Source organism: Plasmodium gallinaceum, assembly GCF_900005855.1.
Source record: "Plasmodium gallinaceum strain 8A genome assembly, contig: PGAL8A_v1_42, whole genome shotgun sequence".
NCBI lineage: Eukaryota > Apicomplexa > Aconoidasida > Haemosporida > Plasmodiidae > Plasmodium > Plasmodium gallinaceum.
In genome coordinates, this window is record NW_021628349.1 from 581,931 (window position 1) to 595,309 (window position 13,379).

At 23.2% G+C, this 13,379-nt stretch overlaps 2 protein-coding genes across 2 annotated transcripts; both read left to right on the forward strand.

Moving 5' to 3' along the window:
- Window positions 1-277: 277 nt before the first annotated feature.
- MRP1 (ABC transporter C family member 1, putative) lies at window positions 278-5,470 on the forward strand (the record flags this gene model as incomplete). The annotated part of the gene is made up of 1 exon (XM_028674685.1): window positions 278-5,470. The coding sequence occupies one exon, from the start codon at window positions 278-280 to the stop codon at window positions 5,468-5,470; it is 5,193 nt and encodes a 1,730-aa protein (XP_028531013.1).
- Window positions 5,471-9,556: 4,086 nt separating this feature from the next.
- Window positions 9,557-12,781, forward strand: PGAL8A_00065600 (conserved Plasmodium protein, unknown function; the record flags this gene model as incomplete). The annotated part of the gene is made up of 1 exon (XM_028674686.1): window positions 9,557-12,781. The coding sequence occupies one exon, from the start codon at window positions 9,557-9,559 to the stop codon at window positions 12,779-12,781; it is 3,225 nt and encodes a 1,074-aa protein (XP_028531014.1).
- Between the last annotated feature and the right edge of the window lie 598 nt (window positions 12,782-13,379).

A 13,379-nucleotide genomic window follows, 5' to 3' on the forward strand; every position in this document is an offset into this window, starting at 1 on the left:
TGTAATAAGTATATTTGTAGTTTATCAACATAGTGTTATTAATTTAAGCAAAATGAACATTTTTTTTGGTTATTGTATTTCAATAGTTATTCTTTTATGATTATATTTATATTTAGTATCTCAATATAGGGATACTTATGAAAACATTTAATTTTTTATAAGGAAATATAGTCTTAATATTTTGATATTTTTTTTTTTTCTATTTAGTTTATATGATATATATATTATAAGAAGAAAACGTAAAATAAAAATAGAAAATAAAATATGTTATAAAAATATGAGTATATATGAAAAGAGAGTAGAGGATTACTATAAGTATAATGAGAAAAAAGAAACTACATATGTGTCATGGTTGAGTTTTATAACATTTCATTGGGTAACAGAGCTTATAGATAGCCTTAAAAAAGATGAGATTGAATTTCCTAAAATACAAAAAAATGATAATATTTCTTTCTATATATCTAAATTAGAACAAAATTTAAGAAATATACATGTAAAAGAATCTGTTTTCGTTAATAATTTTTATAAAAAAAAAGATATAAATGTAGAATACAATTATGATTCAGATAAAATAAGAAGAAATGAAGAATATAATGTATATTATAATAGTGTTATTTTGTCAATTTTTAAAACATTTAAATTTCACATAATTTTAATTTTTATTTTTAATATTTTACATACATTATTTGTAATTAGTTCAGGGGGTTGTATAAATATATACATGTTGCTTCTAAAGGGTGAAATGATTTCATCATTTCCTTTATTTCTTACTAATTCGAATTTACTATTTGGATTATTTGTAGTTATTTTATTAGTATCAGAATTTTTTTTTGATTCTATTTTAAATTTTTATTATAACGAGCTTTTGGTAAATATGAAGATATCAATGATGCATTTCCTATATAAAATTAATTTAAATAGCTATGAGAACCATTTAATAAATGATTATATATATAAACATAGAGAGAAAATTTCAGGTTTTAGAATTGATGAAATTGATGGACGAATTTCAGATTATAACATTAATAACAATTTTTCTTGTACAAGTAATTTTTATGCAGAAAATCATGATAAGGAGATTAGTAAAAAACATTGTGTAATAAACTTCTTTAAAAAGGAAAAGGATAAAAAAGGGGAAGAAATAAAACTGAAGAATATTGCCCATATAAATATTTATAACGTTATGTTTTCTGATATACCATCTTTAGTTCTTTTTATTGGATCAATTATTCAATTATCTAATATATTTGTTAAATTTTACATGTCTTATTATGTTTTTTATATTAAGATGGGATATAATGCAGTAATACATGCACTATCATTATCTATTGTATTATATAGTTCAGTGATTTTATTTGAATTTTTACCAAGCATATTTAAGAGAAAATATTTAAAATATAGGGATAGAAGAATAGATAATATGCATCATATATTGAATAAGTTTAAATTAATAAAGATGTTTAATTGGGAATCTATTGCATTTAATTATGTAAATTTTTTTCGAAAAAAGGAAATGAAATTTTGTAAAATAAGACTTTATTTGGGTAATATAGGAATTTATATAAATGCAATATCGGCTGATATAATTGAAGTGGTACTATTTTTTTTTTTTATAAGAGAGAAATTAAATGATAAAAAGGAAATTAATTTTAGTTCTATTATTATGCCTCTATTTGTATATAAGTCATTGATTTCAGGTGTTATCAATTTTCCAAATTTAATGAATAACTTAATAGAAGGTGTAGTAAATATAAGGAGAATAAATAAATATGTATATCATCACATATATTACAATGATATTAATAATTATTTTAAATATATTTCAAGAAGCACAGATTTTAATATCACAACTGGTGAAACATATATTGAGAATGAAGAAGCAAGGAAGTTATTGCTTCAAGAGATTTATAACAAGAAAAAAATAAGGTTTGTAAATTTGTTTTCTTTTTTCTTTTTTAGTAAAAGAAAGAAGAAAATAAATACCATAAATAGAGAAATATTATCAGGATTAAGTTACAATATAAATGAAAATATAGAAAAAGAATATTTCGAATTCACAATAAATTGCAGAGATGATAATAATAATAGCATTCATCCCAAAAAAGAGATAGATGATAAAGATAATAAAAACATGGTAAAGAAAAAAGAAAATAAGGAAATAATAAAATTAGAGAATTGTTCATTTAGTTTAATTCAAGAATATCCTAGTAAATGTGATAATTACATTTTGAAAAATATAAATTTTAATTTAAAAAATAACACTTTAGCTATAATTATAGGAAATGTAGGATCAGGTAAAACTGCACTTTTTCATTCAATTTTAGGTTATCTTAAGTTAACTTACGGTTATATGTATATTAAAAATTTTTTGTATAATATGCAAATTTTATATACTCCACAGCATAGTTGGGTACCAATTGGAAATATTAGATCAATGATTTTATTTGGTAATGAGTACAATTCATTTATTTATCGACTTACAATAATGCAAAGCCACTTGTTACTTGATATAAAATCATATAAAGATGAAGATATGAGATATATTAGTGATGAAAATAATTTAAGTGAAGGCCAAAAAACAAGGATTTCATTGGCAAGATCTTTGTATCAACACTATATACATATGTACAAATTGGGTTATAATTGTGAGAAAGAAAGAATTATGAGAAAACGACTTAATAAAGAAATTAATATGCATGATTTAATAAATGATAGTTACAATAAAAATGAAACAAATATGCAGAATGATTTATTCTATAGTTACATTAGAAATCACGTGAGAAAGAAAAATATTACCTATTTGTATTTACTTGATGATGTTTTTACATATCTAGATCCATCTATATCTAAAAATATATTTTATAATTTATTTTGTAGAGAAGAACAAAATAAATATTTTAAAGATAATTGTAGTTTTATTGCATCTATGAATAAGAATACATTTGAGAGTTTTTTAACTAATGAAACTCTAGATAATATTCATTATAATGTAGACATTTATAAGTTGGAAAATTTCACTTTGCATTATAATGGAAATATATCAAAATACATAAAGGAAAATAATATAACTATAAAAAAAGAAAATAACTTGAATAAAAAAAAATTAACAATAAATAATATAAAATTAAAATATGATTTTAATGGAAACAAATATAATAAAAAAAATGATTATATGAATTTTAAGAAATCTACTTTATCAAAAAGGCCAGAAATAAATTATTCCTTTAAGATAAATAATGACAGTTTTAAACAACATAATAAAGAAAAAATAATTACGTCAATATATTTAGATAATGATAAAAATATTGGTAATAGTAAAAATAAGAATAATGATTCTATTAAAAAATTGATAGAAGAAGACAATAATTTATTTGAATATAAAAATATTAGTAAGAATTCATCGTTAGAATTAGAACACGGTGACAATTTAAGTATCTCATATATTGGTGTTGATGAAGATGAGTCATATTTTAAAGGAAAGATACAATTGACAACATACATATGGTATTTAAAACACGTTGGTTATGTATTAATATTTTATATAGTACTTTTTATGCTTATATCATCATTTACAGAAGAAATAAAAAATTTCCTGTTATACATGATTAGTATAATTTCAAGAAAAGATGATGAATATTCAAATAAAATTCTACAACAACAAACTAAATATTTACATTTATTTGTATTATTTCCGATAATATCATCAATAGCTTCCTTTATCTGTTTTATATTGATATTACATGGTACATTATTATCAGCCATAAAAGTTCACACAAATGTATTGGTGAGTATTTTAAGTATTCCATTACATGTGTATTATAATAATAATTTAGGTAATATTATAAATAGGTTTATAACTGATATTTATTCATTGGATTATGGATTTTTGAAGAGAATATATAAGGCTGTTTTTGTTTTTTTTCGACTTTTTTTGTCTGTTGTTTTATTAATTTTTTTGATGAAGGATACTATTTTTATTTTTCCTTGTATAATTTTATTAATTTACTTTTTTGTTTTTAAAAAATATTCAGAAGGGTTTAAAGAAGCCCAAAGAGGTTACTTAAGGGCTCATTCTCCTTTATGTAACATGTATAGTAATATTATATTAGGAAAAAATATAATTAACTTATATAAAAAAAATGTTTACTTCTTAAACATATATGAACACTATATAACTCTTTTTAAAAATTATAGTCTTTCAAAAAGATCAATAACAATATGGGCTTCTTTGTATACGAGATTTATTGTTTTAATATTAACTACTTATTATATAATGTATCCTCTTTTAATTTTTAATATTATTCCTAATATGCAAAAAGAAACTAATTATGAAAAAATGTTAAGTACAATTGGCTATTGTATTACCTTTTCTTCAAGGATTGGCATAATTATAAAAATTCTCCTTTGTGATTATACATATGTAGAAAAAGAAATGTGTTGTGTGCAGAGATTAGAAGAATTATCAAAAATGTCTAATGGAATGCAATGTTTAAATATAGAGGATGAAGGAGAACAAGAAAAAAAAAAAAAAAAAAAAAAAAACATCTCTGGTTATATGGGTAAAAAATTATCTTTGAATGATAAAACAGATCTTTTTTATGTAGATGAATTAAAAAAAAAGTATAGTATATATATTGAAAATCTCTTTGTTAGTTACAAAAGAAAAGTACTTTTAGATAAAAAAAGTAATACTTATTGTTACGTAGATGAAGAATCATATTTAAAAAACATTAACATGTATGCATTAAAAAATCAGAAAATTGGTATAATAGGTAAATCAGGATCAGGAAAAAGTACTATCATTTTGTCTATACTTGGATTACTTCCTTTTAATGAAGGAAAAATAACAATTGAAGGAATAGATATTAGAAAAATTAATAGAAGAGAAAAAGATAATATTATTGGTGTACTACCTCAATCAACGCTTTTTTTTTTTAATTGGAATATAAGAATGCTTATTGATCCTCATCAAAATTTTAGTGATGAAGAAATTGTTGACACTTTTAAATTATTTGGCATAAATTTAAGTTTTACTGATTTAGATAAATATATATATAAACAACCAAAAAAAAAGAATAAAGAAAAAAAAAAAAAAAAAGGAAAAATTAATGATTCAAGTAATAGGATTCTTTTAACGGATGAATGCATGCGATACTTATCATTAGTTCGACTTTTTTTAAACAGATACAAATATAAATTAATATTAATTGATGAAATTCCTATTTTTAATTTTGATAATGTTGATTTAGAGTTAAATTATTCTTTAATTGGTAAGGTAAAGCCATTTAATTATATTATAAAAAATTACTTTTGTAATAATACGGTTATAATAATTTCTCATAACACACACGCATTATCATGCTGTGACTTCATATATGTTATAAGAATGGGAGAAGTAGCCTATCGGTGTAGTAGCAAAGATATAAAAACACAATCGGAATTAGCAGACTTACTAGAAAAAGATGAATAAAGTAGTATAAATATATATATTATGTAAATATAATTATGAACATGATATATATGTGTATTAAATGCAAAAAATACAATTTATATTTATGAAAATAATATAATATCCTTTTCATAACAAATATTTCCTTTTTAAACTTTATGTTTAATAAACAAAACTTTTTAGTTAACATATATGAAATATTATTTTTTTTTTTTTTTTTATAAACAGAAAACGAAAAATAATATGACAAAATAAAAAAAAAAAAAAAAATATATAATTTTTGTTTCTATTATAAATTATATTTATAACAATTTCATAAAATATAGTTTTAATTTAGAATTCCGAAATTTCACATGTAAGTTTATTTGAATACATAATAATTGGTAAAAATTTGATATAATAGAGAAATATATATAAACAGAATATAATATACCTTAAATAATTACACTAATTTTTCAGTTAAAATTAATTAAATATGATTATTGATATAATTTATAAAAAAATGATTTAGAAACAAAAAAAAAAAAGAAAAAAAAAAAATTTTATCATAATGCATTATGTAGATTATATAATAGGAAAATGAGTTAAAATATATAATTATAAAAATTGTTAAGATGTTCATATATGATAAAAGGAAAAGGTTATAATAATAAAATATATTATTTCATTGAATAATATTACAGAAGCTTTTTAATGAAAAGAAAATATTCTCGTAAAAAAAAAAAAATTATGATAGTAATACATCTTTGAATTAAGAATTAAAAATACTTTTATATTATTAATGAAAAGGGAATTTATAAGAATATCATTATTATATTATATATATTTTTTTTATTATCTTATTAATATATTCTTTGTATAATTTTTTTTTTTTTTTTTTTTAAATTTATGAATATATGCATGCGAATTTATTTTAGCATTTGGAAAATTTTATATTAATTTGAGCAGTAAAATTTATTTTATATAGAAATAAGGTTATTTATATATATATATATATATATTGGTTTGTTGTTTGAATCAAATTTTTATTATATAATGAAAGTTTTTCATTTTTATAAGAATAGTAATTTTTTTTTATAATTAAATGAATTTACATTAATAATTTTATTACAATAAAATATATATTGACCTTTTTAATGAATACATTTTTTTATTACCTTTTTGTAAATATATTGCTTAATTGTTATGATTTAATTATGATTTATATTTCTTCATATATAAAAAGATAACATATAGATATTTTTACATAATAAATTTTACGTAAAATGATAAATATATTTTGTTTTATGTCTGAATAAAAATAAAAATTTTTTTTTTTTTATTTATATTTATAAAAATACTTTTTATTATTATGAGAATGAACTTGGACTTTTATGTAAATTTAATTAGTTTCTAGAAATAGTCACTATATTTTTAAAAATATATATTTTTTTTTAAATAATTTAAGATTATAAAATATTTTATCATTATATTAAATACTTAAAGATATAATAATATAGTAAAAGAGTAAAAAAAAAAAATGAAAACAGTAAATTATAAAAAATAATATAGGGATAATATATATGTATATTATTTCCTAATATAACTTATTAATATTACAATGGATAAAAATTGTTGAGCAAGGGTTTTGTTGTGGAATCATATGCCTATTATTATTTATAGTTATGAAAATTTTTATTTATCTTATTGAAATATTGTGGAATTTTTTTTTTTTTTTTTTTTTTTTTTTTTTGTAATTATAAAAATGATAAGCGGTTAACATATTTAATAATGTGGAAATATTAATGATTTATATTACGAAGGAACCTATAATCAGAATTAAAAAAACTATTCCAGTGGTTATAATATTTATGTTGATAATTTTGAGTATTATTTGAATATATATATATATATATATAAAGAGGTACATTATACAGATATACGATTCATGAAATAATATATTTATGCAAATAAATTCACAAGATTTTAATTTAATATATATTTTTCATGGTGTAAAAAATAAATTAAAATTCATTAAGAAAATATATATCTTACTATTTAAAGAGAGTAACAATAAAAAATAAAAATATAAAATAATAAAAAATGCATAATAGGATATGAGCAATATGATCAGTATGAGCAATATTTTACAGGAATTTTCCTTTTTATATACATAATACTGATATCGTGGAATCACATTAATAAAATTTATTTTTCTTTATTAACATCTTTTTATTAATATATATATTTATTTTTTTTTTAAAAATTATTATTTTCATTTTTTCTGATTGTTTGCTCTTTATCTTTTACATAATATAGTAATTTAAAAAAACAAATATGATAAAAGAAGGAAAATTTAACAAATGGTAAACTTATGAAATAAAAGAATGGTTGAAATATCTGAAGCATGGGGGGGAAAAAAAAGAAGAAAAAATATGTTCATGATTTCTATAATTTACATAAATTGCATAAATTCCATAAATATGATTTAGATCTCTGTTTTACAATTAATTGTTATATTTTTAATATGAGAAAATTTAATGCGAGGAAGATTATTATATAATTTGAAGTATTTAAAAAGACTTAAATAGATACTTTGTTTTTGTTTAGTTAATAATGATTTAATGAACAAGCATTGTAAACAGATTTATATAAAATTATTCATATAATTATATTAATTTTCCTTATTTAGAATTTATATAAAACAAGATTATTTTTAAGAAAAAGATATATGTAAATATAACAATACATTTTATATTAAATGAAGCAATTGCTAATAAGAAGATAATAATAAAAAAAAAAAAAAATAAAAAAAATAAGGATCATATATATATATATATGTATATATATATATATAATAGTGTTGATTCATTTTACATTATATTTGTGAAAATAATAGTAAGATATAAAAAAAAAATAATTGAATATAGTTAATATTATTAAAGTAATAATGAATACATGTATGTTTATTTATAAAGGATGTTAAATAATATTATTAATTATATATATGTAACATTGATGGAATTATGAAATATTTGTTTGGTAGTTAAATTGTATTAACATATAAAAAAGAAATAAAAATTGATAGAATAAAGTGTTGATAAATAAAATTAGGATAAAAATTGTTCACAAAAATATGATTTATTATAAGGTATATTTTGAAGAAAAAAAATATATGAAATAAAAATAAATGTAATATAAAATATTAAAAGAGGTATATTAGCATAAGAGAAATTAAGAATGAAAATAGAGTTTTAAATATATGTTTCATGGATACAATTAAATATATTTTACAATGTTAGTAAGAATATATGTAAGAATTATTTTAATATTTTAAAGTTTAACAAAAGCAAAATAAAAAAAAAGAAAAATTATATTAAAATTAAAATCGTTCAGTTAAATATTTAAATTATAATAAAGTACTAAAAATATTATAAAGAAGAAAATAAAAAAGAAATTATTTCATTAATAGTAAAATTAAAAAATTTATAAAAATAAAAAAAAGAAATTTTAAAATAAAACAATAAGAAAGGCTAAATTAGGAATAAATTAATAAAAAGAATAAAATTAAATTTGAGATTGAATAATAAAAAGAAAAGTACAAATTCAGCTCAATAAAAAATATGCTGTTAATTCGGGTACAGTGAATAAAATATAATGGAATGTAGTTTATAAAAAAAAAAAAAAAAAAAAAAAAAAAAAAAAAATAACGTTATATTAGAATTAGTAAAGAAAAAATTAAATATAAATTAATAAAGAAATAATATAAAAAAAAAAAAAAAATATCTTGAAATATAAAAATTAGGAAAAATAGAATATGAATAATAAACTAACAATAAGAAATAATAAAATAAAAATAAAGAATAAGATTAAAATTAAATTTATAGATATATATAAAGAAAAAAAAAAGATAAATAATAAAAATGAGGTTAAATGAAGTTAAAAATAAATTTGGTAAAAAAATAGATTAATATTTTTATATAAAAAACTAGAATGTTTCATTAAAAAAAAAGAAACATTACATAAAAAATGTTTTTTATTTTTTATATACATATATATATTTCGTTAATTTTTAAAATAAATTTGATTAAAAATTCAACATGGTTATATCATCTTATTTAAATTTAAATGAAGGTACAAAATTTTTTTAATTGCTTTAATTTTGTGTTGGTTGGATTATCAATATTATACATTTTTGATGTATGTTTAATTGGTAATCATGGATTGTTTGTATTAAACATATTAAATAATACATGTAAGAATGTGGATATAAGAAAATCATTAATATTAGCAGAATGTTATCGTGAGAATAGTCCACAAGGAGGAAAAAATAGATATTTTAAAGAACAAAAAGGAAAAGAAGAAATTTCATCAGAGGAAAAACAAATGCAACCAAATAAATCTAGAGGGGTAAATGTTTCTACAGGAACAAAATTAGGAGCACCATCAGGGTTAGATTCCACAAAAGTAGCAAGGGGTGGATCAGGAAGTGGTTCAATAGTGGGATCTGCAGAAGGAGCAAAAACTGTATATGCAGGAGGATTAGGGGTAGGTTCTACAACAGGAGTAAAAACTTCAAGTGGGGTGGGACCTACAGTAGGAACAAAAAATTTACCTGGAGGCGTATCAGGAATAGGTTCTACTACAGGAGTAAGAACATCAAGTCAGGTAGGACCTACAGTAGGAACAAAAAATTTACCTGGAGGGGTATCAGGAATAGGTTCTACTACAGGAGTAAGAACTTCAAGTGGGGTAGGACCTACAATAGGAACAAAAACATCAGCTGGAAGCGTACCAGGAATAGGTTCTACTACGGGAGTAAGAACTTCAAGTGGGGTAGGACCTACAGTAGGAATAAAAAATTTAAATGGAGGATCAGCAGTAGGTTCTAATACAGGAGTAAGAACATCAAGTGGGGTAGGACCTACAGTAGGAACAAAAAATTTAAATGGAGGATCAGAGATAAGTTCTGGTGCAAGAGTAAGAACTTCAAGTGTGGTAGGACCTACAGTAGGAACAAAAAATTTAAATGGAGGATCAGGAATAGGTTCTAATACAGGAGTAAGAACTTCAAATGGGGGAGGATCTACAGTAGGAACAAAAAATTTAAATGGAGGATCAGGAATAGGTTCTAATACAGGAATAAGAACTTCCAGTGGGGTAGGACCTACAGTAGGAACAAAAAATTTAAATGGAGGATTAGAGATAAGTTCTGGTGCAAGAGTAAGAACTTCAAGTGTGGTAGGACCTACAGTAGGAACAAAAAAATTAAATGGACGATCAGGAATAGGTTCTACTACAGGAGTAAGAACTTCAAATGGGGGAGGACCTACTGTAGGAACAAAAAATTTACCTGGAGGGGTATCAGGAATAGGTTCTACTGCAGGAGTAAGAACTTCAAATGGGGGAGGACCTACAGCGGGAATAAAAACTTTTCGTGGAGGGATATCAGGAATAGGTTCTACGACAGGAGTAAAAACTTCAAGTGAGGTAGGACCTATGGTAGAAACAAAAACTTTAGATGGAGGATCAGGGATAGGTTCTACGACAGGAGTAAGAACTTCAAGTGATGTAGGACCTACAATAGGAACAAGAACTTTTGGTGGAGGGATATCAGGAATAGGTTCTACTACAGGAGTAAGAACTTCAAGTGAGGTAGGACCTACAGCAGGAACAAAAACTTTAGATGGAGGATCAGGGATAGGTTCTACGACAGGAGTAAGAACTTCAAGTGATGTAGGACCTACAATAGGAACAAGAACTTTTGGTGGAGGGATATCAGGAATAGGTTCTACTACAGGAGTAAGAACTTCAAGTGAGGTAGGACCTACAGCAGGAACAAAAACTTTAGATGGAGGATCAGGGATAGGTTCTACGACAGGAGTAAGAACTTCAAGTGATGTAGGACCTACAATAGGAACAAGAACTTTTGGTGGAGGGATATCAGGAATAGGTTCTACTACAGGAGTAAGAACTTCAAGTGAGGTAGGACCTACAGCAGGAACAAAAACTTTAGATGGAGGATCAGGGATAGGTTCTACGACAGGAGTAAGAACTTCAAGTGATGTAGGACCTACAATAGGAACAAGAACTTTTGGTGGAGGGATATCAGGAATAGGTTCTACTACAGGAGTAAGAACTTCAAGTGAGGTAGGACCTACAGCAGGAACAAAAACTTTAGATGGAGGATCAGGGATAGGTTCTACGACAGGAGTAAGAACTTCAAGTGATGTAGGACCTACAATAGGAACAAGAACTTTTGGTGGAGGGATATCAGGAATAGGTTCTACTACAGGAGTAAGAACTTCAAGTGAGGTAGGACCTACAGCAGGAACAAAAACTTTTGGTGGAGGATCAGGGATAGGTTATAGTGGAGAAAAAATTTCAACTGGGGTAGGATCTACAGAAGAAACAAAAAATTTAGTTGGAGGAGGATTAGGCGTAGGTTCTACAACAGGAGTAGGATATACAATAGAAACAAGAACTTTAGATGGAGGGGGATTAGGAGTAGGTTCTACAACAGGAGTAAAAACTTCAACTGGGGTAGGATATACAGAAGGAGCAAAAAATTTAGATGAAGGAGGATTAGGAATAGGTTCTGTTAAAGGGATAAAAGATCCAACGGAAGCAACAGGGGAAAAATTAGAAAAAGGTTATACTATCGAAAGAAAACCTTCATTAATAGCAAGAGGAAAAGAATTAAGTGATAAAATTTTTAAAAAGCAAAAAGGGAAAGAAGCAAGTCCAGATGAACTAGAAGATCCAAGAGAAACAGGAGGATCATCAGAATTAGAAGATAGTAAAAGTTTAAAGGAAAAATCAATTCCTTCATTATCAAAGGAAGAATCAGGTTCATCGTCATCAGATTCATCAGATTCAGAAGATGAAAAAAAAGAAAAACAAGAAAAGGGAGAAAAGGAAGAAGAGGAAGAAAAGGAAGAAGAGGAAGAAAAGGAACATAAAAAGAAGAAAAAAAAAAAAAATAAGAAAGATGAGGAAAGTAAAAAAAAAGAGAAAGATAAAAAAGAAAAAAAAAAGGAAAAAAAGAAAAAAAAAAATGAAAATAAAGGATGGACGACAGCACTAATAGGAGGAGTGGCATCTGGATTAGAAAAAGCAATTGAAAAAAAAAAAGGGTGGAAGGGAGTGGCAACAGTCGGAAAAGAGGGGGCCTTAGCAGTTGCATCAGAACTTGTGGGTGAAAATGTATTACCACAGGCATTGATTGCAGGGGCTTCGGCAGCTATACAAGGAGCAAAGGATGCAATGAATGAGAACAAAGGATTTAAAAAGGTAATAACATCAGGTATATTAAAAGGAGCTTCAGCAATAGCAAAAACAATAAATGATTGAAAAGAAACAAGACATATTATGAGGGTTAAAAAAAAATAAAAATATTAAAGAATTGCTTAACAGTGGATATTCCTGGATTGTATATAACATTAACAAAGATAGAAGAAAATTTATAGATTAAGTGAAATGATTTATTGTTTTTGTAGAAGTTTGTCAATTATTTTGAGATGTTTTTTGAAAATAATTTGTTAAATTATATGTTAAAACATTTGTTTATGTTGATGTATTGCATTTATTGGAATAATATATTAAGTTTACCTTTATTTGCACTTTTACCTACTAAATTTGTTTTTATTTTTAATAATTAGAAACATTAAAGTTACTAATAAAATTTTTTTAACTATATAGTTAAAATACTATTATTATTAAATTTGTAATGAATAATTTTATATTTTTTAATGAATATATTAATATAAATACTTTAATATCATGGTTCATGGTTCATGGTTCATGGTTCATGGTTCATGGTTCATGGTTCATGGTTCAGGGTTTAGGTTTAGGGTTCAGGGTTTAGGGTTCAGGGTTCAGGGTTTAGGTTTCAGGTTTAGGGTTCAGGGTTCAGGGTTCAGGGTTCAGGGTTTAGGTTTAGGGTTCAGGG